Source organism: Oryctolagus cuniculus, chromosome 8 (assembly GCF_051225735.1).
Source record: "Oryctolagus cuniculus isolate XC-2025 breed Fujian yellow rabbit chromosome 8, ASM5122573v1, whole genome shotgun sequence".
Classification (NCBI taxonomy): domain Eukaryota; kingdom Metazoa; phylum Chordata; class Mammalia; order Lagomorpha; family Leporidae; genus Oryctolagus; species Oryctolagus cuniculus.
In genome coordinates this window covers 1,649,856-1,665,112 of record NC_142874.1, presented here as the reverse complement: position 1 = coordinate 1,665,112, position 15,257 = coordinate 1,649,856, and the positions used below count along the sequence as shown (strand labels likewise).

Genomic DNA, 15,257 nt, shown 5'->3' with positions numbered 1-15,257 from the left:
GAAATGATTGAGGCTTCATTTAAGTGTCTGGGGTTTGCGGTGAATCTTGGCTACATACTATCTCTTCAACCGGAAGGCCCCATGGTTTTTCAGAAGATAACTGTCAAAAAAAGAAAATCTGAGAAGGCAAACACTTTACAAATCATCTATTTCTGGGGCTGGTGCTGTGGCATAGCAGGTAAAGCCACCGCCTGCAGTGCCAGCATCCGATATGGGTGCCAGTTCAAGACTCAGCTGCTCCACTTCTGATCCAGCTCTTTGCTATGGCCTGGAAAAGCAGTAGAAGATGGCTCAAGTCCTTGGGCCCCTGCTCCTATGTGGGAGACCTGGAAGAAGCTCTTGGCTCCTATATTTGGATCTACACAGCTCGAGCCACTGCAGCCATCTGGGGAATGAACTAGTGGTTCAAAGACCTCTCTTCCTCCCTCCCTCACTCTCTCTCTCTCTGCCTCTCCTTCTCTCTGTGTGTAATTCTTTCAGATAAATAAATCTTTTAACAAATTGTCTATTTCTGTTACATTTACTGATATCTCATGGGGGTAAGTCAAGTGAAATGGTGAAATTCAGGGTCTTTTTTTTTTTTTAAAGTTTTATTTATTTGAAATAGTTACACACAGAGAGAGGGAGAGGCAGAAAGAAAGAGGTTTTCCATCCACTGGTGCTCTCCCCAGTTGGCTGCAATGGCCAGAGTTGTCCCAATCCAAATCCAGGAACCAGGAGCTTCTTCTGTGTCTCCCACATGGGTGCAGGGGCCCAAGGACTTGTGCCATTTTCTGCTGCTTTCCCAGGCCATAGCAGAGAGCTGAATCAGAAGTGGAGCAGCTGGGATTTGAACCAGTGCCCAATGCCCGTGCTGCAGGTGGCAGCTTTACCCACTAGGCCACAGTGCCAGCCCCAATCCAGGGTTTTGTGAAGGGATGAATACAGGGAAAGGTGCTACTTGGAATCATTACTGGTAAAGTGCACTGCATTTTATATACATTATATGTATTTGTTTCAATGCATTTTTGGCCAAAAAAATTTGAAACTATAAGTTGCATGCTTTCTATAGAATTTCAGATGTAAGTAAACAAGAAGTGTTAGTGTTCTTAATATAGAATCCTGTGTGGTACATTTGTGTTAAAAGACAAATAATGTCCAAAATAAATAACTTTCTTTAGTATAAACTGTAATACAACATAATGTTTATCTCTTTGATAACCTCATTTATTTGAACACTCTTAAATTTTCTTTTTACTTTTACATTATTATTTTACAAAATTTGTAGATAATGCTTTCATTAAACCAATGATAACTTCTGCTTAATCTCTGCCACTTAATATAGGTGGGTGCATTTTCCTGTATATTTCCATTTTTACAGGTTTATTCCTCCACAGTGAAGCTGATATTTCCTTGGTTAATGTATTCATTATTCTTTATTCATTCTATCATATTCCTTTTTTACATTGTTCAGTGCAGAAGGAAACCAGAGGGTTTTTTTTTTAAGATTTCATTTATTGAAAGAGTTGCAGAGAGAGAGAGAGAGAGAAGGTATTCCATCTGCTGGCTCACCCTCCAAATTACTGCAAAGGCCAGAGCTGAGCAAATCCAAAGCCAAGACCCAAGAGCTTCTGGGTCTCCCATGCAGGTGCAGTGGCCCAAGGACTTGGACCATGTTCCACTGCTTTCTCAGGACATAGCAGAAAGCTAGATTGTACATTGAGCAGCCAGGTCTCAAGCCAGTACCCATGTGGAATGCTGGCATTGCAGGCAGCAGCTTTACCCATTATGCCACAGAGTTGTCCTCCAGAGTTTTCTTTGAACTCCTTCCATTCATCTTCTCAGGTATGATTCTGTGTCCTCCACATGTTTCTAAGAGGAAAGAAAATTAATATATCACCTGTAAGTATTTTTTTTTAATTATTCCCCAGCTTGTCAGTACTCATTTTAGGTGTTTAATGTTAGTTTATTTATTTTTTTAGATTTGTTTATTTATTTGAAAGTTAGAATTACAGAGAGGCAGAGGGAGAGAGAGAGAGTCATCCATCTGCTGGTTCACTCCCCAGTTTGCCACAATGGCTGGAGTTGCACTGATCCATAGCCAGAAGTGAAGAGCTTCTTCTAGGTTTCCCACACGGGTGCAGGGGCCCAAGGACTTAGGTCATTTTCTACTGTTTTCCCAGGCCATAGCAGAGAGCTGGATTGGAAGTGAGCCACCGGGACTTGAAGTGGCACTAATATGGGATGCCAGCACTGCAGGCAGCGGCTTTATCCACTATGCCACAGTGCCAGCCCCAATATACTAGTTAATTAAAGTGGAAAAATATGGGCCAGCTCTATGGTTCAGTGGGTTAACTCCCTGATCTCAAGCATCAGCATCCAATATGGGTGCCGGTTTGAGACCCGGCTGCTCCACTTCTGTTTCAGCTCTATACTATGGCCTGGGAAAGCAGTGGAAGATGGCCCAGGCCCTTGGTCCCCTGCATCCATGTGGGAGACCTGGAAGAAGCTCCTGGTTCCTGGCTTCAGATTGGTGCAGCTCCAGCCATGGCGGCCAATTGGGGACTGAACCAGTGGATGGAAGACCTCTTTCTTTCTGCCTCTCCTCTCTCTGTGTAACTCTTGACTTTCAAATAAATAAGTAAATCTTTAAAAAAATTTAAAATGGAAAAATAAACATAAAATTTGTTCTCATGGAATATACAGAAATGAATTATGAATTTGGCATGATTATGAAACATTACTGTCATCTACAATATTGCAGTTTGGTCTCTTTCTGTTGCTATAGCAAAATCTATATTTGTTACATGAATTGAGTTGAAACTAAGCACAATATGCTACATTTTTGGGGTCATGATGTCTGAAACAGTCTTTATTATCACATAGAAGATGTACTGAGCAGTGTTTTAGTGCTATCTATGAAGTAAACACTTAGCATTCTGCAAGAGGAAGAGTTACCGAGTGCTAAAACACAAATCAGTTAAGTTTGTTTTTGAATTGTTAGAGTAATGGAGTCCTTAATACCTTTGAGAAGCTGAATTGCATTCAGGAATAGGATAAGGAATATGTGGGAGAAGGAATCTGCTGGAGAATCTCTTATTTTTTTTAAGATTTATTTATTTATTTGAGAGGCAGAGTTACAGAGATTGGGAGAGACAGAGAGACAGAAAGAGATATCTTCCATCTACTGTTTCATTCCCCAAATGCCCACAATGTTTGAGACTGGGCCAGACCAAAGCCAGGAGCCTAGACTCCATCTAGGTCTTCCACATTGGAGGAAGGGTCCAAATACTCAGGCCATCTCCAACTGGTCTTTCAGTCAGATTAGCAGGGAGCTGGATTGGAAGTGGAGCAGCCAGGACTCAAATCCTCTGTTTACATGGGATGCCAGCAGTGATGGTGGAGGCTGAGCCTGCTGCATCACAATTCTGGTGACTATTACAGGTTCTTAAACAAATCTCTAAGCATTTTTCTCAGTGAGTCACAAGTGCAGATTGTACTGCAGACATTCCCAGGTTTTCTTTTTGGGAAATAATTCCATTGCTTTTCCTTTAATTATGTATAATATTATTTCAAGTGTTTATCATTTGAATGTTTTGGGCAAGTAATTCCATTGTTTTCACTTTAATTATGTATAATGTTATTTCAAATGTTTATCAGTAGAATAATCACAGACAAGAGCAAAAGCTAATTTGTGTTCTTTCTTACCCATATTTTCTCTCTTACTTAAAAATATTTATTAGCTTGATAGAGAAAGAAGTTGATGGACTGAGACAGAGAGAGCTTTGACACATTCATTCACTCCCTAAATAACAATACCAAACAGAGTTGGGGCAGGACTGAAGCCCGGATTGAGAAATGGAATCTAGGCCTCCTTCATAGGTGACATCACCACTGCTTCCCCAGGTCTGCATTATCTGGGAGCTAAAAACTGAAGCTGGCATTGGAAATCCAACATAGGCACTCCAAGGTGGCATCATAAACACTAAGCTAAATGTCTGCCCTGTCTTTTAGTATATTTTTTTTCTCTGACATATTGGAAGTGATATGCATGGTGTTTTCCTGGAAATTATTTTCTGTTTATTCCCATAATAGTTTCACTGATGGTTTCTTGCCTTTTTTTCCTCAATGATTCTACATACTTCCCTTAACATTGCCCATTCAAGAGTCTGTATTGCCCCTCTTCTAGCCTGCTGTGCAATTCCCCTTGACAGATGTGGCCTTTGTGATTTGAAACTCCTGTTTTCCTCCAGCTTGGGCATTTTTCACAGCCTGTAGATCATGGGTTTGACTCTGTTGAATGCTTCTGTGTGGCTTTCTAAACACTCAACAAGTCTAATGTGAAACCATATCCTTCCTTTTTTCCTTCATATCCACACGCAATTGTCAGTGTTTGTTTTGTGACAGAGTTAACATGTTGACTGGAAGTGTAATGTAACAGGTAATGATAGCATTTGAAGACCTAGCTGTGTACTTTACCTGGGAGGAATGGCAGAAAATGAACAATGCTCAGAAAATCCTGTACAGAGATGTGATGCTGGAGACCTACAGCAACCTGTTCTCCTTGGGTGAGCAACAACCATCACATGCCCAGTGATAACATTTTCTTGCTATTTGACAAATAAAGGAATATTTTATAATGTTTAATATTGCACAGGTATAGAATTTGAGTCCATGACTTGTCTAAATAAGATCAGAGTTGGCAAACTCAAAAGGCTTCCATATTCCAAAGCCTTGGGAATTCATGACAAGAGCCTAGGGTGATTACTGAAGCCATAAAAAGAGTGTCAATTGTTAAGTCAACAACAGGAGTCACTGTGCACTTACTGCCCATGTAGGATCTCTGTCCTTAACATGTTGTACAATGTGAATTAATGCTGTAACTAGTACTCAAACAATACTTTACACTTTGTGTTTCTGTGCAGGTGCAAACTGTTGAAATCTTTACTTAATATATGCTAAATTGATTTTCTGTTGTATATAAAGATAATTGAAAATGAATCTTCATGTCAATGTAATGGGAGAGGGAGCGGGAGATGGGAGGGTTGCATGTGGGAGGGAACATAGGGGAAAAGAGCCACTGTAATCCAAAAGCTGTACCTTGGAAATTTATATTTATATTTTATGTTTATAAATATAAATATATTTAAATTTATATTTATATTGATTAAATAAAAGTTGAAAAAAATAAATTTAAACCAACACACACACACACACACACACACAGAATTTGATTCCATGAATAATCTGAATATCTACCATCCAACAAAAGATTCAAATTGGAAGATTTGTTGCATAGCTCTTGGACCAAGCTGTAGTCCTTTAAATAATCCAAGATAGTGATTTCACAATCTCACATTGTTTCCATAAATAGGGCACTGCAGTACCAAACCTGACTTGATCTTCAAGTTGAAGCAAGGAGCAGAGCCATGGGTGGTGGAAGAATGCCTGAATCCAAGCCTTCCAGGTCAGTCTGCACATAAGGGACAGGGAGACCAAGCAGATAGTGTGCAAATGTTGACTGGTGCTCTTTCCATGAATTTTTCAGAAGTCTTACTCCTGATGACAGCTGGTTTTGTGCATCAGCCACAGGCATTCTAGAGTCTTTAGAGATACCAGTATCATTCTAACTTTTGTTCTTAGTGAAGATGTTCTTTGATTAAAAAAAATCCAATCATTTTCTGATGTTATTAAGGCTTTTATCTAGGTTTGATACATTCCCCAAATTCTAACTTGTCCTTCTCTACACTTTCATACCTTTTCCTTCATGCACTTATTAGTTCCTTAGTGCTTGTTAATTAGGCAACATACAGATACTTATTTTTTTTAAGATTAATGTTTCTTTCTGTCTTTTTGAAAGATTTATTTATTTATTTGATAGAGAGAAGAAGGAGAGACAGAGAGAATAAGACAGAGAGAGAGAGAGGTCTTCCATCCACTGGTTCACTTCCCAATTGGCTGTAATGGCTGGAGCTGCACCAATCTGAAGCCAGGAGCCAGGAGCTTCTTGCAGGTCTCTAAAGTGAGTACAGGGACCCAAGGATTGGGCCATCTTCTACTGCTTTCCCAGGCCATAGCAGAGTGCTGGATCAGAAGTGGAGCAGTTAGGACTCAAACTGGTGCCCATAAGTGATGTTGGCACTACAGGTGGTGGCTTTACCTGCTATGCCACAATGCCAGCCCCCAGAAACTTATTTCTAACTCATTGCTCAGATTGAGTTCCCATTCATGATTTTGCCCAGGCACAGAACTTGCTGAGGACTGAATCAATAAATGTGAACTCTCTGTTAGTCTCTTTCTTTTTTTTCTCTGTGCCTCTCATAAATAAGAAAATTATAGTTTGTTGAAACATTTGAGGAGTGAGCCTATAGCTGGCAAACCTCTGTTTCATTCTCTCTTTGTCTCTCTTTCTATCTCTGATTCTCAAGTAAGTAAATAAGTAAATGCTAAAAGATGGTCTTGGGGCCAGCACTGTGGCATAGTGGGTTCACACCCTGGCCTGAAGTGCCGGCTTCCCATATGGGCGCCATTTCAAGACCCAGTTGCTCCACTTCCAATCCAGCTCTCTGCTATGGCCTGGGAAAGTAATAGAAGATGCTCCAAGTCCTTGGACCCCTGCACCTGAGGGAGACCCAGAAGCAGCTCCTGGCTCCTGGCTTCAGATCAGCACAGTTCCAGCCATTGTGGCCAAATGGGGAGTGAACCATTGGATAGAAGACCTTACTCTTTCTTTGCCTGTCCTCTTTCTGTGTAACTCTGACTTTCAAATAAATAAATAAATCTTTTAAAAAAGAAAGAGATGGTCATGAGTAAGCCTCTGTGCTCTGACATCAGACATTATGAAGGTAGGAATGACACTGTGGTGTAGTGTGTTAAAGTTGCAGCCTGCAGTACTAGCATCATATATGGGTGCCAGTTCAAGTTCAGCTGGTCCTCTTCTAATCCAGCTCTCTGCTAATGCACCTGAGAAAGGAGCAGAGGTTGGCCAAAGTCCTTGGCCCCCTGCACCCATGTGGGAGACATGAAAGAAACTCTTGGCTCCTGGATTCATTTTGGCCCAGCATTGGTTGTTGTGTCCATAGGGGGAGTGAAGCAGCAGATGGAAGACTTCTCTCTGTCTCTATCTCTCTCCATAATTCTAGCTTTCAAATAAATAAAGTAAATCTTTGAAAAAAAAGAAATCATAAACTAAGCATAAACATGTATAAAACATGAAAATAAGTGATCCTGGACCCACCAAGGAAGTAATGAGATTTTGAGACCCAAGGTTTATGTTGAATGGCTCCGATTTCTTGAAGGGTGGAGTTTGAAGTATGATTTCTCTCTTATTTTTCAGTATCATTGAAAAACAAGCAAACAAAAAGATAAGAAAGGCATAGGAAATTAAGCTTTCTGTGAAAATAAGAGGCAGCTGATCAAACGCCTCCAGAAATTCAAATTATCACACAAGAATGTTTATAGAAAGAATTGAGAGGAGGTAACCAGCACTGATGATTTCAAAATGAGCTAGAAAACACTTTTCGAAGAAGATAAAACACATCCTGGTTTGAAAAATCAAATTCTTCAAACTGATTGGGAGTGTTTAAGGTGGTATATTAGGACTTTCTCTACCTGTTGTATTTCTGAGAAGGTGAAGGTGTCCGGCGTCCTTAGGAATTTGTGGAAGCTGTCATAGAGTAGAGACAAAGTAGTTTTTCATTTGAAAATTCCCACAAATGATGTTTACCTAGGAAGATTGAACATGAGACAATCATAGATTCAAATCCTACTCCTTAAATGTTGTCCTGCTTAAACTACAGGCACATTTCACACTTCTTCACCTGCAAGTAAATGATCAGTAAAACTTTTTCATGTTTATGGTTGAAATATCAGAAGTACAAAACACACAATTTTTATAAAAATGAACTGGAGAAAAAGGACAGGAAAAAAACTGGTTGCTAGGTAGTGCGTGAATATTTTTATTAAATGTCTGTCCATTCTTTAAAATCTTTCAGTTATTTCAACTTTGTGAAAGCAGAGTGATAGTGAAAGGAGAGAAAGAGGTCCTCTATTAGCTCACTACCCAGATGCCTGCAACACTTAGGTCTAACTAGTCTGAAGCCGAAACTCTAGAATTCATCTAGTTTTCCCTGGTGTCTCACAGGTTCCCAGGCACATGAACCATTATCTACTTCCTCCCAGTTTACATAGGCAGAGAGCTGTACTGAAAGCAGAGTAGCCAGGGCTCAAACTGACACTGTTTTGAGATGCAGGCATCCCACACATCATAGCACAAAAGTCATTCTACCATACTTGAACAATTCCCATGGTAAAAAGGATCATGTTTGAATATTGGGAAACCTCATGGTGCAATTTAATATATTAATGTATTAAGGAGAAAAGCTATGCTATATAATGGTCATAAATAAGTACCTCGTACTGATTTTGTGAAAATCTTATGCCACTTGGATAACAAGTAACTTCATTTCCTTTATATGAGTATGCCAGGAGAAACAGTTACATGTGATTCAGTGACATGATTGCTTTTTCTCATTTCAGTGGGCATGAAAAGAGATGACCTGATTAGGATCAACCAGCAAAGTCAGGACAAAAATCTGAATCAGGATTTTATGAAAAATAACAAGGCATCAGCTCTCAAGAGATTTGAATTAAGAAAAACACTTAGTTTAAATTCAAGCCATATTCCAACACTGATCATTAAAAAGAGAACCTATTCAGGATTGAAGCCTGAGGAATGCAATAAATGTCACAATGTGTATAGCCTCAGTGGGCCTGATCAACTATAGGCTGGAGAAAAATTTGATAACACTAAGATACCTGGAAATTCTCTCCAGTTCTGTGAGTCTCTTGGTCAGCATGACAAGATTCACATCATGAAGCAGCCAATTGGACCCACTGGAGAAGCAAAAGTCTTCACAAGAAAGATGTTCTGTAAATCTGAGAGGGTTCATATGGCAGAATACTCTAATAAGTCAACTGTAATACAAGCTTTTTCAACTTTTAGAAAAGCAACTCAAATAGAAAAAGCTATCCATGAAAATTCTAGCCTCAATATGCATCAACAAACTTACACAAGAAAGAAATTTTATAAGTACATTAGGTATGTTGAACCTGTCATTCACCAGTCACATCTTGCAATAAATCAGAGACTAAATACAAGGGAAAAACTCTACACATGTAAACCTTGTGGAAAATCACTCAATTTTAATTCACCTTATGAATGTAATGACTATGGAAAAGCTTTTGGACAAAAGTCAAAGCTCATAATGCATGAGAGAATTCACACAAGGGAGAAACCACATGAATGTAATGACTGGAAAAGTCTTTACACAAAAGTCACACCTCATAAATAATCAGCAAATTCACACAGGAGAGAAACCTCTTGAATGTAATGACTGTGGAGAAACCTCTACACAAAAGTCACTTGTCATAAACCATCAGAGAATTCACACAGGGGAGAAACTTTATAAATGCCATCATTGTGGAAAAGGCTTTCTGTGGAAGTCAGTCATCATTGTACACCAGAGATTTCACACTGGGGAGAAACCTCATAAATGTAATGACTGTAGAAAAGCCTTTGCACAAAAGTCAGACCTCATGAAACATCAGTGAATTCACACAGGGGAGAAACCTCATGAATGTAATGACTGTGGAAAGGCCTTTGGGCGTAAGTCACACCTCATCATACACCAGCGAATTCACACAGGGGAGAAACCTCATGAATGTAGTGACTGTGGAAAAGCCTTTGGACGAAAGTCATACCTCATGAAACATCAGCGAATTCACACAGGGGAGAAACCTCATGAATGAAATGACTGTGGAAAAGCCTTTACACAAAAGTCACACCTTATCGTACACCAGAGAATTCACACTGGGAAGAAACCTCATAAATGTAATGACTGTAGAAAAGCCTTTGCACAAAAGTCAGACCTCATGAAACATCAGCGAATTCACACAGGGGAGAAACCTCATGAATGCAATGACTGTGGAAAAGCCTTTGGACAAAAGTCAGACCTCATTATACACCAGCGAATTCACAGGGGAGAAATCTCATAAATGTAATGACTGTGGAAAAGTCTTTGGACGAAAGTCAGACCTCATCATACACCAGCAAATTCACACAGGGGAGAAACCTCACAATGACTGGAAAAGCCTTTGGACAAAAGTAAGACCACATGAAACATCAGCAAATTCACACAGGAGAGAAACCCTATGAATTTAATGACTGTGGAAAAGCCTTTGGTCATAAATTAGGCCTCATGAAACATCTGCAAATTCACACAGGGCAGAAACCTCATGAATGTAATGGCTGGAAAAGCCTTTGGACAAAAAACAAGCCTCATATCACACCAGAGAATTCACAGAGGGTAGAAAACTCATGATTATAGTAACTATGGAAAAGCATTTAGCCATAAGTCAACACTCATTGTGCATCAGAGAATTAACACAGTAGAGAAACTTTATGAATGCAATGACTGGAAAAGCCTTTGGACAAAAGTCAAACTTCATAATGCACCAGAGAATGCACACAGTGTTGAAACTTCAGGAGTGTAATGACTGTGGAAAAACCTTTGGTCTTAAGTTCCAACTCCAAATGCATCAGAGAATTCACAGAGGGAAATATCCTTATAAATGTAATTACCTTTTTCTATAAGCCTTTTTCTATAAGTTATACCTCATATTAAAACAGAATTCACACAGGGCAGAAACCTTATGAATCCAATGAGTGTGGGAAAGCCTTTTGTTATAGATCATAGCTCATATCACACCAGAAAATTCACACTGGGGAGAAATCTCATGAATGCAATAACTAGAAAAGCTCTTGGCAATAAGTCACATCTCAGAATTTATTAGAAAATTCACATGAAGAGGCCAGTGCTGTGGCTCAGTAGGCTAATCCTCTGCGGCGCCAGCACACCAGGTTCTAGTCCCAGTCGGGGTGCTGGATTCTGTCCCAGTTGCCCCTCTTCCAGGCCAGCTCTTTGCTGTGGCCAGGGAGTGCAGTGGAGGATGGCCCAAGTACTTGGGCCCTGCACCCCATGGGAGACCAGGAGAACCACCTGGCTCCTGCCTTCGGATCAGCATGGTGTGCTGGCCACAGTGGCCATTGGAGGGTGAACCAATGGCAAAAGGAAGACCTTCCTCTCTGTCTCACTGTCCACTCTGCCTGTCAAAAAAAGAAAAAATTCACATGAAGAGAAACTTTTTGAACATAATGACTTGGAAAGCTTTTTCCCATAATTCAGCCCTCATTGCACATCATCTAATTCATAGAGGGGGAAAACACTTTGAATATAATGCATATGGAAAAGCCTTTATCCTTAAGTAACACCTCATAAAACAGAGAATTCACATGGGGGAGAAACCTTATGAATGGAATGAATATTGGAAAACTACCAAAATCACACAATGTAACATCAGAGAATTTATTACATGGTGGAAATCTTGTAATAAATGTAGGAAAGCCTTTTGTCAGAAGTAATAACTCATAACAGATGTAGTTCAAACAAGGGAGAGAACTTAAGAATATAATGAATGTGAAGAACTTTTTTCCAAAATCAATATAACCATTGTGACAGAGCCTTTTGCTGGAAATTGCATCCCATACAATAGAGACTACCATAAGAAAGAAAGGTCAGGACCAGTGCTGTGGTGCAGGGGGTTAAAGCCCTGACCTGAAGTTCTGGGATCCCATGTGGGCACTGGTTCTAGTCTCAGCTGCTCCTCTTCTGATCCAGCTCTCTGCTATGGCCTGGAAAAGCAGTAGAAGATGGCCCTAGTCCTTGGGCCCCTGCACCCATGTGGGAGACCCAGAAGAAGCTCCTGGCTCCTGGCTTTGGATCGCTCCAGCCAATATGTCCATCTGGGGAGTGAACCACTGGATGGAAGACCTCTCTCTGTAACTGTCTTTCAAATAAATAAAGTAATTTGTTTTAAAAAAAGGAAGAAATGTCAGAAATATTAATGTGATGAATTCACACAAGGGGTTTCTTATGAGTGTAATGAATGTGGAGGTATATTTTCATGGAATTCAGGCTTGCATAAATATGCAAATCACCAAAGGTGATATCTATTAAGTGTAGCAGATATGAAAAAACCATAGCCAGAAGTTAAACATTGGGGCTGCTGCCATGGCACAGTAGGTTAATCTTCTACCAGTGGTGCTGGCATCCTATATGTGTGCCAGTTTTACTCCCAGCTGCTCCTCTTCCAATCCAGCTCTCTGAGGTGGCCTGGGAAAGCAGTAGAAGATGGCTCAAGTGCTTAGGCCCCTGCACCCACATGGGAGACCAGGAAGATGCACCTGGCTCCTGGCTTTGGATTTGTAAAGCTCTGGCCATTGTGGCCATTTGGGGTTTGAACCAATGGAAGGAAGACCTCTCTCTGTCTCTCTCACTGTCTGTAACTCTACCTGTCAAATAAATAAATAAAAATCTTTAAAAAAAAACCAAGAAATTAAACATCAACAAACACCAGAGAATTTATACAGTAAAATGTCAATTTAATGAATGTGAAAAATTCTTCTACCATTAATGAATTCACATAAAGAGACTCAGAAATGAGAAAACATTCACGCATAGAAAAGTTATGTACCGTACGTCATCTCTCAATGGTTACCTGACAACTCACAGAAAGAAAAAAGCCTATGACTGTATTGGAATGGAAATGCCATTATTAGGCAGACTTCCACAAAACATAGCAAGATTACAGAGAGAAGTCCTTGAAATATAATTTGTTTGGAAGAATTCTTTGGTGGAATCACACCTTAGTAAGTATTGGGCAGTTTTCATGATGAATTGTGACAGAGAGTGGTTAACTGTTCTTCAGAATTTTTTTCTCTTATACAATCTGCAGTTTTAGTTTCTCATTATTGTGAGTGGGATCAAGTATATGAACTGAACTGTGCTCTCTTGTATAAATTTTGTTAATAAATATTTAAATGTTGAGAAACGGTCATTGCAACAGTTATTTGGAATACCATCTTCATCAATTACAAAGTTATTTATTTTATAGCTGCTTTGTTTTCCACCCAGGATTCTTTCCCCACATTATTGTAGTGCAAACAAGTGAAGTGACCATAGGCATATCAAGTGACACATGTTCCAGCCATAAAGGTGTACCCCAGCCTTTGATAATAAGTGTTGTGTGCAGCACAAGGGAATGGGTTTGTGGTGACCTATATACCCATGAGAAATTTCAACTCATCTGTGTGCACATCTTGATTAGACTCCACTACCCAGGGTCTATTTGAATATGCAAGTAGATGTTGTCCCACACTCACCCTCATTCTTTAAAGGGACAACCTCAAACCCTGTAAGTTGCAACACTCATCTCCTGAATTTTCCTGTATTACTGAGTGCATAATGCCTTTTTCATTCATGATCCCCCTTTTCTACTCTTCTTCATTCAATTCCTAATTGCCTTGAGACAAGAACATGGAATGAAGTCTATCCAGGTGTACGCATTGCAACAGAGAAGCAGGAGCATAAATGTAGTACACTTTTTTTTAAGATTTATTTATTGGAAAGTTAGTTACACAGAGAGAGGAGAGGCAGAGAGAGAGAAATGACTTCCATCCTCTGGTTCACTCCCCAATTGGCCACAATGGCTGAAACTGTGCTGATCCAAAGCCAGGAGCTTCCTCCAGATCTCCCACATAGGTGCAGGGGCCCAAGCACTTGGGCATTCTCCTACTATTTCCCAGGCTATAGCAGAGAGCTGGATTGGTATTGGAGTAGCTGGGTCTCGAACTGGCACCCATATGGGATGCCAGCACTTCAGGCTAGGGCATTGACCTTCTGCACCACAGTGCTAGCCCCTGTAGAACACCTTTGTGTCAATTTAACTTTACTGTATTTTTTATAACATTTTTTATTTTGTTATATTATTGCCTGCTCCTACAGGTGGCCCTCATTTTTATTGAAAATGTGTTTTTGGGCCAGCACCGTGGCTCACTAGGCTAATCCTCTGCCTTGGAGGAGGTTCTAGTCCTGGTCAGGGCACCGGATTCTGTCCCGGTTGCCCCTCTTCCAGGCCAGCTCTCTGCTGTGGCCAGGGAGTGCAGTGGAGGATGGCCCAAGTACTTGGGCCCTGCACCCCATGGGAGACCAGGAGAAGTACTTGGCTCCTGCCATCAGATCAGCGCGGTGCACCAGCCACGGCGGCCATTGGAGGGTGAACCAACAGCAAAGGAAGACCTTTCTCTCTGTCTCTCTCACTGTCCACTCTGCCTGTCAAAAAAAAAAAAAAAAAGAAAAAAATGTTTTTATCCCTTCCAATTTACAAAGTCCTTTCCTGATTTACATAAATCTAATTTACATTCAGTTCATTCCTCAGGATACCCTCAAGAGGAACACTTGGTCTAGATTGCATGGCTATCCCATGATAACAGGTTTGCAAATGCTAGGATGCATCTAGCTGCAGTACCTCTTTTATTTCCCATTTAGATAATAGCTGTGCAAGTAATCCATTCCACCTCCATTACTACCCATCAGAAATAGCTCTTCATCCCTGTTTAAGTCCCCACAGATTCTTACAAGTGTTCATCAAATTAAATCTTATTATAAACAGATTTAATAGAAAATGAATGGTGTGGCTGCTGGTAATTTCAGTGAGGTTGAGTGATTTGCTGGACTGCTGTTTTATCTGGGTTATCATTCATATTACTTAGAACTAATTTTTCACAATATTGCTTGCCTGAGCACTTTTTCTAGGGTCCTAGCTAAACAGGTGTTTGAAGAATAGATTTACTGTTAATTCTCATGGTACAACTCATTAAGGACAGAGGTCCCACATGGGGACCACAGATCCTTATGTGGTCCTTGGGACAGAGCAAATATTATACCCACTTGATTTAGTACTCAGGCACTGGTCTCCATTGAAGAGAAGAGCTCAACTGAACAGAATGTAACTCCCTTCTGATTAAAAAAGAAGTATCACCATGCCAAACGTGGGTGTTTCATCTTAGGCATACGCTTTACCCTTGAGAACTGAACTGAGCTCTCTGGCCACACCCACTACAAGCCTCTAGAGATTCACTGAAGGCAGAAAGTCCATTTATCTATAGTGAATACAATGATTTAAGCCGCCACAACAGAAAAAAATGAGTATCTCCACAAATGCCGAACAAATGCAAGAATCCAAGAAACAAGAATAAGGAAGACATCATGATGCTCCCAAAACAACACGACACTTCAAGTAATGACTTTGCCATATTTCTCTGTGTACCACATCTTTAAACATCTTTGCAGGGCTGGACAAGTGGTGGCAAATTCTTT

The 15,257-nt window shown here is 40.3% G+C and overlaps 1 protein-coding gene across 6 annotated transcripts in view; it reads left to right on the top strand.

Annotated features, from left to right (window-relative positions):
• LOC103345491 (zinc finger protein 717) overlaps positions 1 to 11,921 on the top strand; it is a 554,757-nt gene extending 542,836 nt beyond the window's left edge. For 4 of the 6 annotated variants that reach the window (XR_016211505.1, XR_016211506.1, XR_016211507.1 and 1 more), the window contains exons 2-3: positions 5,354 to 5,446; positions 8,518 to 11,921. Coding sequence is in view for 3 of the 6 variants with exons in the window: in XM_089301826.1 (XP_089157952.1) it covers positions 5,354 to 5,446; positions 8,518 to 8,765 (341 nt within the window). In the remaining 3 variants the exon portion in view is untranslated. Of the gene's footprint in view, positions 1 to 1,824; positions 1,882 to 4,369; positions 4,548 to 5,353; positions 5,447 to 8,517 lie in introns of all 6 variants that reach the window. The other 2 variants (XM_089301827.1, XM_008249894.5) reach the window with 2 other exon arrangements.
• The last annotated feature ends 3,336 nt before the right edge of the window (positions 11,922 to 15,257 follow it).